Source organism: Erythrolamprus reginae, chromosome 6, assembly GCF_031021105.1.
Source record: "Erythrolamprus reginae isolate rEryReg1 chromosome 6, rEryReg1.hap1, whole genome shotgun sequence".
Classification (NCBI taxonomy): Eukaryota; Metazoa; Chordata; class Lepidosauria; order Squamata; family Dipsadidae; genus Erythrolamprus; species Erythrolamprus reginae.
In genome coordinates, this window is record NC_091955.1 from 28,889,501 (window position 1) to 28,908,547 (window position 19,047).

Genomic DNA, 19,047 nt, shown 5'->3' on the forward strand with positions numbered 1-19,047 from the left:
GGGGAGTTGATTCCAGAGGGCCGGGGCCTCTTCCCCTAGGACCCGCCAGGTGACATTGTCTAGTTGACGGGACCTGGAGAAGGCCAACTCTGTTGGACCTAACCGGATGCTGGGATTCGTGCGGCAGAAGGTGGTCCTACAAGTAATCTGGTCCGATGCCATGTAGGCGATAATGGGCAGTCAAAATTTTTACTGCCACACTGTGGGTGTGGCTTATTTTGTGGGTGTGGATTGATGGTCATGTGACTGGGTAGGAGTGGCTTGCCAGCCATGTGACCAGGTGGGAGTGGCTTGAATTATCATCATTGTTCAACTGAACTGTTAATTCCTCGACTTACAACCTCACCAGTGTTGCTCTCTGGGGTGACAATTTGCTTCGCGTTTCCTGTGCTCTCCTTCCTGGGTTGCCCCCTGCCTCAGGCTGGGTAGCTAGGCGAATGGGTGACAATCAGCTGTTGAGAAAATAGGGGGAGGAAATGGGTCCCCTACAACTACTGCCGGTGCCGATCTCCCTGCCACTTTCCGAGGATGAGGAAGAGGATGGGAGGGGGGGATAGTCAGCTGGAGATGGGCACACAGCTTCATTTCCACCGGTGGAACTGTGTTCCACCCTGTCCTGTCTGCTGCCACCCCTGCATGTAGGGCTTTATAGGTCATAACCATTATCATACACCATCCTTAATTACACATGCAAGAAAAATGCTTAGAATCATCAATACAGATTTTAATCCTTCCATATGTTCAAGGTAGTTTTCAGAAAGACTAAGGAATAAGATATATTATTCTTAATGTACACTGGATAGTAAGGAAGCTAAAGAATATAAAAAAGAAGTAAGCATGTGTTGATTACAGGAAAAGTTTTTGATCAGAAAATCAGTCAAGCTGTAGATTGTGTTGTCTGCCGTGGATATTAAACTAACTGTTATACTAGCATTTTGTGTGTCTTTTAAAATAGGTGTGCACAATCTTTTTAGATGAGAACAGCACTTGACTTCGATGGAAACAGGAAAAGGGCAGAGACATTCATTATTTATTTTATAAACATGCTTTTTATCCCATGGATATTGAGTAAAATTCCAGAGCAAAAGAACATTTGTATAAATAATATAAGATATTATTAACTATTCTGCTGACTTATCACATTTCAATCCCAACCATTCTCTCACTTGGAATTACTTCTGGGTAATTCTCTCACTTGGAATTACTTCTGGGTAAACCAAAGAACATTTCTTGGAAAATTGTCTATATTCATCCACTTACTGGCTAGAGGTTTGTGGCTGAGGTAATGCGGCTTCGCTGAAAACCTCAGTTATCAACAAGAGTTTGCTTATTGCCTCTTTCATGTCATCAAAAGCCTGCTGAGGTGAAGCAGCCCTCAAAAATGTCTGAAAAAATGTTTGCAACTGTACAAGAAAAAGAGAAACGTATTTTTAGAATGCTCAAATATATATTTCTTTATCCCCAGGGAATTCTCAAAATGTAAGCTTAATCCTGCCATTTTCTACTTAGAAGAAATAGTAGACAGTTGACTATTCAATATTCTGGAAGCAGAGATCAAGTTCAAAGAGGTTTGGAGGGATACTTTTTGTTCCTTTACTCCAGGGGTCCCCAAACTTGACAACTTTAAGACTTTTGGACTTCTGGGAATTGAAGTCCACAAGTGTTAAAGTTGTCATGTTTGAAGACCTCTGCTTTACTCAGTTGGCTTCAGACCATACATGGAAATAAATTACAACAAAAAAAGTATACATCTAATATACATTTACATTAAATCAAGATCTCTGGAGTAGAAGAAATCACTTTATTTTTTTTCTTTTGGTAATGCAGGAGCTCTATAAACTCTATAAAGTTTCTGAATATTTGAAACATTATGATTTTCTTATTGACAAAATGGACTGGATCATGTCTTATGGAAAGGCTTTGAAACACTCACAATGGAGGACAATGACAAAATTTGCAGAGACAACAAAATAAACTTGTTTGAAGAGGAAAAAGACAATGATTCCATTTGTCAGTAATTGGAAACCTTTTATAGACTTCCTGCTGAAAATTGAAAACAAAAACTTCTGATTTATGGGTTTGACAATTAGGAATAATAGAATGTGGAACGAATGGAATCATAATATAATTTTAGAGAGAAAAGATAAAATATAAATGCATTCATGATCACTATAAAAAATGAGCTGTTGCTTCTTTATTTCCCTCCCCCTTACTTTTTTGTTGTTTCTATTTTTTTCTTATTTACTTATCACACTACTTGGTTTTTTCTTCTTTAAAATTGCATTAAGTTTATTCTGTAAAAATATTTTTATTATTATTTCTTTTATTCATTAAACATGAAACTCAGTTAACTGGACATTTAAAAATGCATGGCAAATATCAAATATTATTATTGTTATTGTTGTGATGATGATGATGATGATGATTCCCAGTGAGTCATAAAAGGTTCATTTATGAGTGAAGTAATTGTGGAAGTTGTTGTGTTCCCAGGTACCTGCATGCTCATTCATGTTCATGGACACCAGGTGTTTTTTGTTTGTTTATTTACATTTTAAAATGATTTACCACTTTTCATTTTTTCCACAAATATCAAGCTAACATATAATCCTTTCATAATAAAGTAGCTAAAACAATGGATTGAAGTTTACTTTAACTGCATTTTTAAAGACCACTAGAATGAGCATTAAAAAAACTGAAGCTCAAACTTCCAAGCAGGACTGCCATTCTTTCAATCCTCTCTATATTCATTTTTGTTTCCTAAAGTAAAGTATTTCTACTTGTGCTCCATGAAAGATTAAAAGAGAATAGTTTGGAAACAAACAAATTCTAAGAGATTTCCTGTCTCTTAGAGAAATTTCTTGGCCTCTTTGTCCATGGTATAGAAATAGTGTAGAAATTTGAGATGAGAGAACAGAATTGAATTTAAAAGAAAAAGGGTTGAAGACTTTCTTTCCTAGGAAAACTTAATAAATGACATCTATGCAAAAAAAAGAAGAAGAAAAGAAAAGAAAGAAAGAAAATTACCACATTTGTGACATGTTTGTCCTTTCTTTTAAATAGTAGTTTGTAGTAGTTTGATGTAGAGTAGTCTCCCTCTACATCAAGAAAACTAATACGATGATAATAGCTATAACAGTATATAGAAAAAAATAAGCACATTCCACAGTTTTCTTTCATTGATTATCTAGTTATCCACTTAATGGTTAAAAAGAAATCACAATAACTGGGAGGGGGTGGTGGTCATATATATCATATATCACTTGACTGAAAATAGTTTCTTTAACACATTACCTCCATCTACTGGACATAGAATTAAGTGACTGCACTGTAATAGTCAAACTTTTCTTATTTTTGTGGCTTTGAGTCAGTGTTGACTCCTGGTAACTGCCTGGACTAATCTCTGCAGTTGCTTTGGAAGATTTTGAAAGTAGTTTGCCACTGCTTCCTACCTAGGAATAAGAGAGAGGAACTGGCCCAAGATCACCCAGCTCCCACTTTAGTCACCCAGAGCCTAAAGTAGGACAAGAATTCATAGTCTCTGTTTCCAGCCTAGTACCCTAACCACTAGACCACACTGGATCTCCATTATTCAAACTAAAAACAGTGAAAATATTATTACAAAGATGTTGTGGTTAGCTCTGGCCCAGCTCATGCCCCAAGGACTGTGGGTGTGGGGGAGACATCCACATGCTTCAGGCCTGTTTTGCCCCCAGTGGAATCTGCTGATGAAGACCAAGAAGACATGAGTGACAGGGAGGAGGAGAGTGTGGCAGACAGCTCAGAAGAAGATCAATTATCTAGCTCCTCCTTGGATTCGGAACAAGAGTTAATGATACAGCCACGCATGCAGAGAGCGATGCATAGGCAACAACAACTGAGAGATTATTATCAAAGAAAATGAGGCCACCTGTGGTTGGGTGGGGCTGTGGTAATTAGTGAGGCTGCTATAAAGAGCAGCATGTGGGTTTGGCCCTTGTGGAGGATTATCTGATCGTTGTGTTTTGTGACTGCTTTACTGACTTTGACTTTTTGTGTGCTGATTTTCCCCCGCTTTGAAACTAAACCAGAGCAAAGTGTGTTTCACTTTGTGAAAGAAGAAAGACTGTGAATTGCCTCACAGCTGCAAGCTAAGTATCACAGAACTGATAAGGGACTTGTATAAATTACCAGTTTGTTTGGAGACGAGTGCTCTTTGCTATACCAAGAGAGGGCTTAGTGTAAGAGAAATTTTCATTATAAAGAACATTGTATTGAATTTTCAAACGTGTGTGTGTCTGAAATTTGTACCTGTGAATTTTTGGGAGGAGTCTACCAGAGAGCCCAACAGAACACAAAGATAAATAATAAAGCAATGATAGAACTTATAAAAAGAATAAAAAGCCTGGCAAGGTGAATTTCTGATCTGCATGTTAATATTGGAAGAAAAAGCTATGTTTGGATACCTTTCAGGCCAACTGAAGAAAAGCTTCTTTTTCTGCTATGCTACTAGTCGAGGATTTCTTCTGGTGTGTTGGGATGAAGATGGAAAATAAACCAGAAGTGTTTATTTATTTATTATTAACCCTCTTTGAACTGTATATGGAAGTTAGTACTAGAAAATATGTATCGTGGACTTGACTACTGTAGTACTTGGCTGGGAATTTAGCAAGAGGCCATAGAACCATGATGGTAAACTTATGGCATGTGTGCCACAAGTGGTACGTGGAGTCATATCTGAGGGAATGCGACGCATTGCCCTGTGTGAGCTCCAGCAATCTGGCTAGCTGATTTTCAGCCTTCAGAAGGGCCGGGGGGAGCTGTTTTCACCCTCTTCAGGTTTCAGGAAAGCCCCTGGAACCTGTTGATTGTAAAGGGACCCAACAGGACTACCGGAACAAACTTCTGGTAGGCCTGTTGGGCCGTTTTTCACCATCCACAGGCTTCAGGAAAGCATCCTGAATGTTTCTGAACTTTTGGTAGACCTCTTGGGCCCGTTTTCCACCATCCAAAGGCTCCAGAGGCTTTCCTGAAGCTCAATGGGCCTACTGTAAGTCCAGAGACTTCAGTGAGGCCTACGTGTTTGTAAGGGGGGATTGTGTGTGCATGCATGTGGGAAGGAATTGCATTATGGGTGTGCACACACATGCTCCTTTTTGATACCTGAGGAAAAAAGTTTCACTTTTTAAATTTTTTATTTACCTATTAAAAGGAATTATTATTAATTGGGCTAATTGGGACATATGTGACAAATTATTTGGACCTTCCTTTTTTCTCCCTTGAATTAATATACTCTTGATCCACGTAATAGTTACATAAAATTTAGGATTTAGTTGATATGATTGGGAATTTTTGTTTCATTTTAAGGGCAATTATTATAAAAGTAGTTGTAATAAATATACATGATATTGTTGTTAAGGATATATGGAGAAGATTGCAGCACTATGGCCTAAATGAATAGATCTGATTAGAAAAGAAACAATTTAAAAATTGTATTAGTTAATAGCTTTTAAAATACACATACGAAATTTGAGTAACTATTCTTGTCCAGATGTCAATTGTATTGGAGACAGCATTGGATGGATCATGAATACCAAAATTAAAAGAAATAATTATTGTAATATACTTCAAGATTGATAGTATTTATTTATTTATTGGATTTGTATGCCGCCCCTCTCCAGAGACTCGGGGCGGCTAACAGCGACAATAAAACAGTGTACAGTGATCCCTCGAGTTTCGCGAGGGTTCCGTTCCAAGACCCCTCGCGAAACTCGATTTTTCGCGATATAGCGGTGCGGAAGTAAAAACACAATCTGCGCATGTGCGCCCATTTTTTCATGGCCGCACATGCGCAGAGGGTGGAGTTTGCGTGTGGGCGGTGGGGAAGACCAAGGGAAGGTTCCTTCAGCCGCCCAACAGCTGATCTGCTCGGTTGCGCGGCAGCAGCGAGGAGCCGAAGATGGAGTTTCCCCTTTGCCTGGGCAACGGGGAAACCTCATCTTTGGCTCCTCGCTGCTGCCGCGCTACCGAGCAGATCAGCTGTTGGGCGGCCGAAGGAATCTTCCCTTGGTCTTCCCGCTGCCCAGGCAAAGGGGAAACCCCAAGATCGCTTGCCGCTTACCGCTTGCCGTTCACCCGCCCGCCCGGCTTCCGCTTGCCGCTTGCCATTCACCCGGCCGCTCCGCTTGCCCGTTCACCCGCCCGCCCGCCGTTTGCTGCTCGCCCATTCACCCGCCCACCCGCCGTTTGCTGCTCGCCCATTCACCCGCCTGCTCGCCGTTTGCTGCTCGCCCATTCACCCGCCCGTCCGCCGTTTGCTGCTCGCATATTCACCCGCCCGTCCGCCATTTGCTGCTCGCCCATTCACCCGCCCACCCGCCGTTTGCTACTCGCCCATTCACCCGCCCACCCGCCGTTTGCTGCTCGCCCATTCACCTGCCCGCTTGCCGTTTGCTGCTCGCCATTCACCCGCCCGTCCGCCGTTTGCTGCTCGCCCATTCACCCGCCCACCCGCCGTTTGCTGCTCGCCCATTCACCCGCCCGCTCGCCGTTTGCTGCTCGCCCATTCACCCGCCCGCCCGCCCGCCGTTTGCTGCTCGCCCATTCACCCGCCCACCCGCCGTTTGCTGCTCGCCCATTCACCTGCCCGCTTGCCGTTTGCTGCTCGCCATTCACCCGCCCGTCCGCCGTTTGCTGCTCGCCCATTCACCCGCCCACCCGCCGTTTGCTGCTCGCCCATTCACCCGCCCGCTCGCCGTTTGCTGCTCGCCAATTCACCCGCCCGCCCGCCGTTTGCTGCTCGCCCATTCACCCGCCCGCCCGCCGTTTGCTGCTCGCCCATTCACCCGCCCGTCCGCCGTTTGCCGCTCGCCCATTCACCCGCCCACCCGCCGTTTGCTGCTCGCCCATTCACCCGCCCGCCCGCCCGCCGTTTGCTGCTCGCCCATTCACCCGCCCACCCGCCGTTTGCTGCTCGCCCATTCACCTGCCCGCTTGCCGTTTGCTGCTCGCCATTCACCCGCCCGTCCGCCGTTTGCTGCTCGCCCATTCACCCGCCCACCCGCCGTTTGCTGCTCGCCCATTCACCCGCCCGCTCGCCGTTTGCTGCTCGCCAATTCACCCGCCCGCCCGCCGTTTTCTGCTCGCCCATTCACCCGCCCGCCCGCCGTTTGCTGCTCGCCCATTCACCCGCCCGTCCGCCGTTTGCCGCTCGCCCATTCACCCGCCCACCCGCTGTTTGCTGCTCGCCCGTTCACCTGCCCGCCATCAGGACCGCCGCGCACTAACTTGATGACGGCCATGCCGTCCCAGATCGTGGGGAGGGGAGCTCTTCTCCAGCCAGGGGACGGCGAGGCCCTCCCAATGCTTGCCCGCCGCCCAGGCCCCGCGCTTGGAGCCGGAGTGAGGCCACTTCCGCCTCCGGATGAAGGAATCTCCTCGGTGGGCGGCATCGGAGGATGCAGCAACGCAGCCCCGAAAAGGACCGGCTGTTGGTCCCTTGAACCCGCCGCCGCCGCCCACTGCGGAGATCCCTTCGCCCGAACGGAGGTGGCGGTGGTGGGTTCAAGGGACCAACAGCCGGTCCTTTTCGGGGCTGCGTTGCTGCATCCTCCGATGCCGCCCACCGAGAAGATTCCTTCGTCCGGAGGCGGAAGTGGCCTCAGAGGCTGCAACGCAGCCCCGAAAAGGACCGGCTCTTGGTCCCTTGAACCCACCACAGCCACCTCCGTTCGGGCGAAGGAATCTCCTCGGTGGGCGGCATCGGAGGATGCAGCAACGCAGCCCCGAAAAGGACCGGCCGAGGTCGCCAGGAAGGGAGAAGAAGAGTCAATGAACGGTGCCAGCCGCCGCCTCATCCAACGCAAAGCGCGAGAGCCCAGATCCGGAGGCAACCCGGTTGCTGTCCGCGGCGCTTCGAGTTTCTCCTCCCGGAGGCGCGCTCGGCGCTCGCTGCAGCCAAACATCCGGGGACTCTTCTTCTCCCTTCCTGGCGACCTCGGCGGCGGAGGGTGGAAGAGCGGTGAAGAAGAGGAGGAGGAGTCCGCGCTGCTCTGGCTGCCGTGTCTCCTTCTCCCTCCTTCTTCCACCCTCCGCCGCCGAGGTTGCCAGGAAGGGAGAAGAAGAGTCCCCGGATGTTTCCCCGGATGTTCGGCTGCAGCGAGCGCCGAGCGCGCCTCCGGGAGGAGAAACTCGAAGCGCCGCGGACAGCAAGCGGGTTGCCTCCGGGTCTGGGCTCTCGCGCTTTGCGTTGGGCGAGGCGGCGGCTGACGCCGTTCATTGACTCTTCTTCTCCCTTCCTGGCGACCTCGGCGGCGGAGGGTGGAAGAAGGAGGGAGAAGGAGACACGCAGCCGGAGCAGCGCGGACTCCTCCTCCTCTTTTTCATCGCTCTTCTACTCTCCGCCGCCGAGGTTGCCAGGAAGGGAGAAGAGTCAATGAACGGCGCCAGCCGCCGCCTCGCCCAACGCAAAGCGCAAGAGCCCAGACCTGGAGGCAACCCGGTTGCTGTCCGCGGCGCTTCGAGTTTCTCCTCCCGGAGGCGCGCTCGGCGCTCGCTGCAGCCGAACATCCGGGGAAACATCCAGGGACTCTTCTTCTCCCTTCCTGGTAACCTCGGCGGCGGAGGGTGGAAGAAGGAGGGAGAAGGAGACACGGCAGCCGGAGCAGCGCGGACTCCTCTCTCGGTTGGAGGTGAGCTTGACGACGCCCCCCGGGAAAAAAACTGAAGTGGCCACTTTCTCCGTCGTATGTGTGTGGGGGCTCGGGAGGAAGCTGCCGGAGGAGGGTCGACGACGGGTAGCCCCGCAGCTGTGGTCCCCGCCGGGATGGAGGCGCCTGGGTGCACATGCGCGCACATACGCACACGGATGGGGGGAGTGCGAGCGAGCGAGAGGGGGGGGAAGCCCAGACGGGATGAACTGTTTCTTGGGTGGCCCGTGTGGAAAAGGGGAGCGAGGGGCCGGGCGGGTTGAGGGAATCAAAGAGGGGTGGGGGTGCTGCTCTGAGGCGCTCGGAAAGAGTTTTCGGAAGGCTCTCGTGTTACGGCGAAAGGGCGTGTGGAGAGCCTGATGTTGGCGGAATTGGGGACCAGCGAGGAGCCGAAGAAACCCGCTGCCCACGGAAAGGGGAAACCCGGATGTTCGGCTCCTCGCTGCTGCTGCGCTGCCGAGCAGATCAGCTGCTAGGCGGCCGCTGGAGAGCAAGAGGGGGAGAGATAGGGAAAGAGAGAGAAGGAAAGATGAGGAAGGAAGAGAAATGAGAAAATGATTGAAGCAGAGAATGACGAGAAAGAGACAGAGAAGTGACTCTTGGTGATGACGTATGACGTCATCGGGTGGAAAAATCGCGATATAGCGTTTCGCGAAGATCGAGATGGTAACAATTGCTGAAAAATCGCGATATAGCGTTTCGCTAAGATCGAGATCGCGAAACTCGAGGGATCACTGTACAATAGTAATTTGGTATTGATGATTAAAAATCAATTAATATAAAAACCAAACATACATACATACATACCATGCATAGAATTGTAAAGGCCTAGGGGGAAAGAAGATCTCAATTCCCCCATGCCTGGCGGCAGAGGTGGGTTTTAAGTTGTTTACGAAAGGCAAGGAGGGTGGGGGCAGTTCTAAGCTCTGGGGGGAGTTGGTTCCAGAGGGCTGGGGCCACCACAGAGAAGGCTCTTCCCCTGGGTCCCGCCAGGCGACATTGCTTAGTTGACGGGACTCGGAGAAGATCCACTCTGTGGGACCTAACTGGTCGCTGGGATTCGTGCAGCAGAAGGCGGTCCCTGAGGTAATCTGGTCCGGTGCCATGAAGGGCTTTATAGGTCATAACCAACACTTTTAATTGTGACCAGAAACTGATCGGCAACCAATGCAGACTGCGGAGTGTTGGTGTAACATGGGCATATTTGGGAAAGCCCATGATTGCTCTCGCAGCTGCATTCTGCATGAGCTGAAGTTTCCGAACATTTTTCAAAGGTAGCCCCATGTAGAGAGCGTTACAGTAGTCAAGGCTCGAGGTGATGAGGGCATGAGTGACCGTGAGCAGTGACTCCCGGTCCAAGTAGGGTCGCAACTGGTGCACAAGGCGAACCTGGGCAAATGTCCCCCTCGCCACAGCTGAAAGATGTTTCTCTAATGTGAGCTGTGGATCGAGGAGGACGCCCAAGTTGCGAACCTTCTCTGAGGGGGCCAGTGATTCTCCCCCCAGGGTAATGGACGGACAGGTGGAGTTGTCCTTGGGAGGTAAGATCCACAGCCACTCCGTCTTGTCTGGGTTGAGTTTGAGCTTGTTGACACTCATCCAGGCCCTAACATCCTCCAGGCACCGGCCCATCACTTCCACTGCTTCGTTGGCTGGACATGGGGTGGAGATGTATAACTGGGTATCATTGGCGTATTGATGATACCTCACCCCATGCCCTTGGATGATCTCACCTAGCAGTTTCATGTAGATATTAAATAGCAGGGGGGAGAGGACCGACCCCTGAGGCACCCCACAAGGGAGAGACCTAGAGGTCGACCTCTGATCCCCTACTAACACCGACTGCAACCGACCAGAGAGGTATGAGGAGAACCACTGAAGAACAGTGCCTCCCACTCCCAACCCCTCTAGTCGGTGCAGAAGGATACCATGGTCGATGGTATCGAAAGCCGCTGAGAGGTCAAGAAGCACCAGGACAGATGACAAGCCCACCAGAGATCATCCATCAACGCGACCAAAGCAGTTTCCGTGCTGTAGCTGGGCCTGAATGTTATTTTGCATATGTGATTGGAGTGAAAAATAAAAAAAAGTCTTGGCTGGAAAAAAAGAAGAAACTATGATTATTTAGGCTCAAAATTTTGATATAATATTACTTTGGATAAATGGCAAGAGTTATGGGATAGGAATAGAAATTTGACCTTGGCTACAGCTTACAAAGAAAATCTATATAAAATGTTCTACAGATGGTACATCCCACCAACAAGATTAGCGAAAATGGATAAAAAACTTTCAACACAATGTTGGAAATGTAAAAATAGTGAAAAATTCTTATTATCATATATGGTGGTTGAGTAAAATAGCAAGGGAATTTTGGGACCAAAAGACATGGCTAGAAGAAATACTAAATAAGGACATAGATATGAAACCAGCTTTGTTCTTACTGGGAATCATCCATGAGAAATATGAAAAAGGATAGAAATATTTAATCTTACGTGTAACAATGGCAGCAAGACTGGAAAGTCTCCATCAAAGAAGAAATAATGGAAAAAATATTGACATATGCAGAAATGAATTGACTAACACTGGAAATGAAAGACAAGGAGGAGACACAATACTTTGAAATATGGGATAAATTTTATCAATAGACAGAAAGGAAAAACAGTTGGAGATTTAGTGAGTAAAAATTAAAAAAAGAAATTAAATAAGTTTTGGATATGTAAGTAAACAATGAGTAAATATATGTAAGATCAAAAAAGCAATGTTTATTGAGCAATAATGGTATTTATTATTATGTAAACATTATGTAAAGAATTGATCAAACAGGATGGTTACAACATGTCCAATGTTTTTAATGTTTATTTAATGTTTATTGTTTGAATAAGAGAAATTTTTTATTAACCCCCTCTCAACAACCTGGGGAAAATCACGATACTGTACCGCCATATATCTGTACTTACCAGGGAAACTGTATCACTAAGCTTAAATTCCCCTTGATGAATTCATTTTTAAGGAAAAACCAAATGCCCTACTATCTTTTGATATTACAGCACCTTTCGTGCTAAATATCCATAGTGCTCACCATTGTTCATAGCAGCCAGTGATAAAGCACAGGAAAATCTTAAATACCAGCTTTCCCCTATTAGTTTTCTAAATTTAGTTCATTGTCCTTTTTGTTTCTTCAGAACAGATGAGAACAGTTCATCCTCTGTTTGTATGTCTGTTTTTCCTGGATAGCTTGCCTATTTAAGCTAATGTTCTTGCCACATACGTGCATGGTTTAATGTTCTCCAGAAACCTTGCTGGAAAAACACTGTGGTTAAAACAAAGGTTTTTGCTTTTGCTTTGCTTCAGTTTTCAAGAAGGAAGTTCAGCATTATTGTTGCTAAAGGGTGAACTCAAGACTATTGTGGTAACTGGAAGCTTCATCTGATTAGAGGTTTCAGTGCTTAGTTACTGGATCACCTGAGAATAAATAAAATGAGCTAAAGGTGTCCCATTCACGTTCAAAGCCATAAAAACACATTTGTGATCTCTGGATGGTAAGGCTAAAATGGGAAAAACGGATGAGGTTGAGATGCCTACTAGATTACTTGCAAGTGGAAGAGATGATGGTGGTACAGAATTCAGTAGCTCTAGACCAGGGGTGTCAAACTCAAGGCCAAACCACAGGGTGTTTAGATCTGGCCCATGAGACCATGCTGGAAACAGCAAAGGACCACTGCACGGCCTCTGTGAGTGAAAATGGAGCTTGGGAAAGTGGCCCAATGGAGGTGGTCCTCCTGACCTCTGTTTTCACTGGCAGAGGATTGCAGGGGGCCATCAAAGTCAAAAACAGAGCTTAGGAGCCTGTTTTCATTGGCAGAGCAGTCGGGTGCCCTGAACTTGAGTGACATCAAGCCAGCCATGCCTACTCTAGTCACACCCACCCTGACCCAAGCTCAACCACAATGTGGCCCTCAATTAAATCAAGTTTGACACCCCTAGACAAAAGAGAGGAGCCAGCCATGAATAATTCAAACTCTATTAATTTTTTTAAACCTTAAATTTATTGTTGTATTACAGCCCTCTACAATTCTCTTGACTGAAGATAAATTCCCAGCAGATGTAACCATTTAATAAAGTCACGAGTAATGCAGTAATGATTGTCCTAGCCAGAAGATAAATTGTGCTTCTTGATATCAAGCCAGGCTGATAAGCATCTGATTATTTCCTTGCTTAGAGTGAATTTATGGCAATTTTAGCCCTTGTTCAAGAATTTCAGGGACTAAAATACAAGGAATAATACGTTCCTGAGATTAATGCATTGGGTTCAGCACTCCCTGCGTTATCTTATAGTCCTGTATCTCTTTCCATTCATTACAACGGGGCTGTCAAACTTGTGGCCCACAGCCCGAATGAATCATGTGCTGGTTACACCCACATCATTTAGAAGAGGGGGGAGGGAGTCCTGATATGAAACACCATGATGACACAAATTTGACACCCCTGTATTATAGTTTTCTCTTTCCAGAGAATGAAGTACCAAGCTTTCAAGAGTAGGTTCATACCTTTCAGGAGCAATTAATCATTCTTTGACAAGCCCCATTTGGACTGAGCAGCACACTAGGTTCAAAGATGCAAAGATGCTTCGGAATGTACCGGGACACTCATTCAGCAGTACCTGGATGTAACTCTTCAGAGTAGTATTTCTTATACTTGGCAACTTTAAAATGTGTGAACTTTGACTCTCAGAATGTCTCACCAAACATGGCTGGCTGAGGAATTCTGGGAGTTGAAGTCCACGTATCTCAAAATAGCCAAGTTTGAGAAACACTGCTTTAGAGTAGGGTTGTCAAATTCACGGCCTGCAGGCTGGATGAGTCATGTGCTGGCCTCAGCCCTGCCTGGTTTAGTAAAGGGGTGATGCGGCTTTGACGACGCGAGTTGGCACCCCTTCTTTAGAGCAACTGAACCTTTTCCTGTTACGCACTGTAGGTTTGGCCTTATAGAGACCTTATCCCGAATGAAAACATCTTAAATGGAAATAAAAGCAAAAGAAACAAAAAAAGAAGCTACCTGTTTTGAATTGAACAGAAAAATATAATTTTACCTTGACTGAAAAATGTTTCTTCTTAGGTGGATCCCAGACAATTCCAGTTGAATGAATGAATGCCTGTAAAGGTGTTAATGATGTCACCAACACATACACTTTGATGATGAGAGAAAAATCTTGAATTTTAAAGGCTTCCTTATTTTCGGTCTTAATGGGATTTGGATGTCTGAAAAATTACAATATAACATTAGAAAATTGTTTCTTTTATGCAATCCTAACTAAAAAAGATATTTTTTCCTGACTGTAAAGAACAGTCTATATACAGTACATGACAAGCTGAGAGGCAGGTTGATTGTTCACTGACTTGAAAGCTCTGGTTTATTTTTGACTTGTATTTATGTAGTTTTGTATTTTATGTGAATAATTTTGTGTATTTTATTGTGTATTTTTTCCTTATGAATCAGCAAGAGTCTTTGGGCATTGTACCACTGCTTGATAAACATGATAAATATGATAAACATGATAAACATGATAAATAACTAAAGTACAATTTGATGAATTGTTCTGGACTTTTCTTGTTTGCTTGTTTGAAGCACATTTTGATGTCATGTTATACAAAATTCAAAAAGACTTTCCCTATTTGTATAACTATGCTGACTGTCTGATTGACATTTTCATTAAATGTCTTCATTAGTTACATTTCAGTTGATTATGTGAATATAGAGTCAAAGATGTCACTAGTGCTGGACCAAGAGGCTTTGTTGCCTTAAGGTCAGCTAAAATGGCATTCTGTTCCCTGTCCATCACCTCATCACCTAAACTTACTTTCTCACATTCTTGTGATCCTGTTTCATGATATTCCACTCTAAACATAGACTTGAAGTATTGGTTTTAAATAAATAAATTAAATAAATTCTGTAAACTTTCATTAAAATGCTGTAAATTAGTACAAACAATATTTTCTGTCAATATCCTAATAAATTAATTGTTTCATGCTATTTATACTGTATTCTACAAATATGTACCCAGATGGATATATAGACATATATAGAGTTTGATTACTTATTGAATCTTATTAAAACTTGCATACAATTGTGATAGAGAGGTGTATACATCTATTTTTTTTTTTGTTTATTTTCTTAATCTGTGGCTCTTTTATAGTCATATTCAAAGACTAGAATTAGATAACTATCTCAACCGAACCAGGCCTCCTACTCTTTGTTTATCATATAATAGAATTGTTAAAGTATGGAATAGTTAGGTATAGTAAAGGAATTAGGATAAACAAATAAACATTTGCTTTTTCTAATTCCGCTCTGCACAACAATTTGTTCCCTACAAGTATTTAGTCATTTTAATCTCAATTGCACTAAAGTCTATAATTTTGGAACCCAGCAGTAAAATGGAAGAAAATGAAGGGAACTTATTTGGTCAATACATGAAAATTTAATCATTTGGTTCTTTACTTTTATATCACAAGAAATTCAAATATAATGAATAAAATGTAGCATTTCATTCTGCCATGGAGGTTTTGTTAAGAAAATAAAAATATCTTACTGATGAATAACCTTGACTGGCTGATGTAATGTTTCTATCAAACGTATCCTTTCATTCTTATCATATGGTTTGAGTGTATCAAGAGATACAATTTTTGATTCTGGGCAAGCAGAAGAAGCAATGGGAAGATGCAAATCTGAAAAAAAAATCACATTAGGTTGAAGAGGTGGAATCCAAATGAAACATGGATAGAGTTCTAATTTTACGATTTTTATTTATATTTAATAAATTTATCTGCTATTCCAATTAGATATCTCACAATGTCTTAAGTGAGATTATTTGTTTTGCCCCATTCAAAATATATCAGGTGTATATACACTTTCTTAACTTTTTCATATTAGTATGGCATAATCAGTGCATTTATCAGACTTTATTTGTTATACTGTATTCTCAGCATAAATGAGACATAGAAACATAGAAACATAGAAGACTGACAGCAGAAAAAGACCTCATGGTCCATCTAGTCTGCCCTTTTACTATTTCCTGTATTTTATCTTACAATGGATATATGTTTATCCCAGGCATGTTTAAATTCAGTTACTGTGGATTTCCCAACCACGTCTGCTGGAAGTTTGTTCCAAGGATCTACTACTCTTTCAGTAAAATAATATTTTCTCATGTTGCCTTTGATCTTTCCCCCAACTAACTTCAGATTGTGTCCCCTTGTTCTTGTGTTCACTTTCCTGTTAAAAATACTTCCTTCCTGAACCCTATTTAACCCTTTAACATATTTAAATGTTTCGATCATGTCCCCCCTTTTCCTTCTGTCTTCCAGACTATACAGATTGAGTTCATTCAGTCTTTCCTGATACGTTTTATACTTAAGACCTTCCACCATTCTTGTAGCCCGTCTTTGGACCCGTTCAATTTTGTCAATATCTTTTTGTAGGTGAGGTCTCCAGAACTGAACACAGTATTCCAAATGTGGTCTCACCAGCGCTCTATATAAGGGGATCACAATCTCCCTCTTCCTGCTTGTTATACCTCTAGCTATGCAGCCAAGCATCCTACTTGCCTTTCCTACCACCCGACCACACTGCTCACCCATTTTGAGACTGTCAGAAATCACTACCCCTAAATCCTTCTCTTCTGAAGTTTTTGCTAACACAGAACTGCCAATGCAATACTCAGATTTAGGATTCCTTTTCCCCAAGTGCATTATTTTACATTTGGAAACATTAAACTGCAGTTTCCATTGCTTTGACCATTTATCTAGTAACGCTAAATCATTTACCATATTACAGACGCCTCCAGGAATATCAACCCTATTGCACACTTTAGAGTCATCAGCAAATAGGCAAACCTTCCCTACCAAAGCTTCCCCTATGTCACTCACAAACATATTAAAAAGAATAGGACCCAGAACAGACCCTTGTGGCACACCGCTTGTAACCTGACTCTGCTCAGAATACTCACCATTAACAATAACTCTCTGATGTCTATGCTTCAGCCAGCTTGAAATCCACTGAACTATCCAGGGATTAAGTCCAATCTTCACTAATTTATCTATCAGCTCTTTATGTGGAACCGTATCAAAGGCTTTGCTGAAGTCCAGATAGGCAATATCCACGGCACCACCTTGATCCAACACCTTTGTGACATAGTCAAAGAACTCAATGAGATTAGTCTGACACGATTTGCCTTCAGTAAAGCCATGCTGATTTGGGTCCAATAAGTTATTGTTTTTTAGATGCTGATTTATCCTCTTTTTGAGTAGAGTCTCCATCATTTTAACTACAACTGATGTCAAGCTAACTGGCCTGTAGTTACCAGCTTCTTCTCTACTGCCCTTCTTGTGGATAGGCACAACACTGGCCATTCTCCAATCCTCAGGAACATCTCCTGTTAACAGGGATTTGTTAAACAAATCAGTCAGGGGGGTAGCAATGACAGATCTGAGTTCTTTAAGAACTCTGGGGTGGATGCCATCTGGACCCATTGCCTTATTTATCTTTAATCTTTCAAGTTCTTCTAAGACATCGGCTTCTAAGATCACTGGAGCTGAATCTGTACAGCTGGAAGCAATGCTATATCCCTCTATAGTATTATTATTATTTTGTAAGGTGTCTTTTGAGAAAACTGAACAGAAGTAGCTATTGAAATGGTCAGCGATCTTCTTATTCCCATCAATGCATGTATTATTCCCGGTACTAAGCTTTGTGATGCTGCAGTTTTTCTTCTTCCTATCACTAATATATCTGAAGAAGGTTTTATCCCCCTTCTTTACAGATTTTGCTATTTCTTCCTCTTTTGAGGCTTTAGCAGCATATATTATCTGTTTCGCCTCCTTCTGTCTCATTTTATACACCTCTCTATCAGCTATACTTCCAGACTCTTTATACCTCCTATAGGCAGCCTTTTTTTCATTGACTAAACCATAGCGGTTTCTTCTTCCTTTTACCTTTAGTTACTTGCTTTACATAAAGTCTTGTGGCTTTTAAGATGGCCTTTTTTAATACAGTCCACTGGGTGCTTGCTCCTGCCATTTTATCCCTCCCCTTTAATTCATTATTTAAATATTCCCCCATTGCATTAAAATTTGTTTTTCTGAAATCCAATACTTTGGTTGACAAACTTTGAAACATATGATACTGACAATCGAAAGGATACTTGCTGCTAATTCATCTTAGTGATTTTAAAAAGCCATAGTACATTACATTTTCTTTTGTGTTTATGTTATAAGCAAACATTGTTTTGTATTTTAGGATATGGCTTTTTGAAATCACTAAGATGAATTAGCAGCAAGTATCCTTTCACAAAACTATTGAATTTAATTTGAAGCATAGGGCTGGGCTGTAAATCCAGTTTATTGATGTAATGGTAATAGGACAGTTTTGTTTACCACCCAAAATGTTGAAACATTAAATTAAAATATTGAATATTTCTAATACATCTGTGGAAACATTGCCAGCTGAGACATTAACATCATACAATATTTTGGTGCCATATTGATAAAGTATCTGTAAACTGCCCAGAATCACATTATAATGAGATGTGAAGGGTCTAAATTTGATTATAAATAAACAAATTGCTGCATGTCAGTTACAACATTTGGATGACCTTGTTGGGACTTAGAAGCTAGAAGGTCATGGCCATAGTTCCCTCTAAGCTGAGCAGTGAGCAATCGCTCACTTAAAAATCATCATCAACTCAGAGTTTTCCAAACCTGCCCAGAAGCCGAGAGGGAAAGAGTGAGAGGGAAGGAGAGAGAGAGGAAGAGAGGAAGAGAGAGAAACAGATAGAAAAAAGAGAGGAAGGAAAAGAGGGGAAAAAAATGGGAGTAAGGAAGAGAGAAAGAAAATCAAAATCTAGTTTGAAACTAGCTCAACTATTTAAGTGGCATTTTAATATTGATAGAGTTGCCCTATTATGAGCTCACTGTTATAGACACACAGTATTTATTTATTTATTTATTTATTTATTTATTTATTTATTTATTTATTTATTTATTTATTATTTCTGTGCCGCCCAGTCCCGAAGGGACTGCCGCTCAGGCACTATACTTTTCCGCCCCCTCCCCCCCCAAAAAAATTAGATGGAACACTGGCCATGGCTTGGTGGTTTCTTGAATGGGAGATCTCCAAGGAATAGCGCAGTTGAAATATAAAAAAAATCCTTGCAAATAAGAATGACATCCCGATTTGTCATTTTTGCTGAGTAAACAACATGAACATGTCTGTGAGAGCATAAACAGATGATTTTGACTTAGATCCTTGAAATACCAAAACTATTATGAGATCCACCAATAGAGGGCGTGGTTTCCCCTTTCTTCCC

The 19,047-nt window shown here is 43.3% G+C and overlaps 1 protein-coding gene across 3 annotated transcripts in view; it reads right to left on the reverse strand.

Moving 5' to 3' along the window:
- CPED1 (cadherin like and PC-esterase domain containing 1) overlaps positions 1 to 19,047 on the reverse strand; it is a 128,061-nt gene that overhangs the window by 48,859 nt on the left and 60,155 nt on the right. For all 3 annotated transcript variants that reach the window (XM_070755454.1, XM_070755456.1, XM_070755455.1), the window contains exons 6-8: positions 15,274 to 15,409; positions 13,774 to 13,942; positions 1,261 to 1,403 (exon numbers count right to left, since the gene is read on the reverse strand). In XM_070755454.1, coding sequence (XP_070611555.1) covers positions 1,261 to 1,403; positions 13,774 to 13,942; positions 15,274 to 15,409 — 448 coding nt within the window. The remainder of the gene's footprint in view (positions 1 to 1,260; positions 1,404 to 13,773; positions 13,943 to 15,273; positions 15,410 to 19,047) is intronic.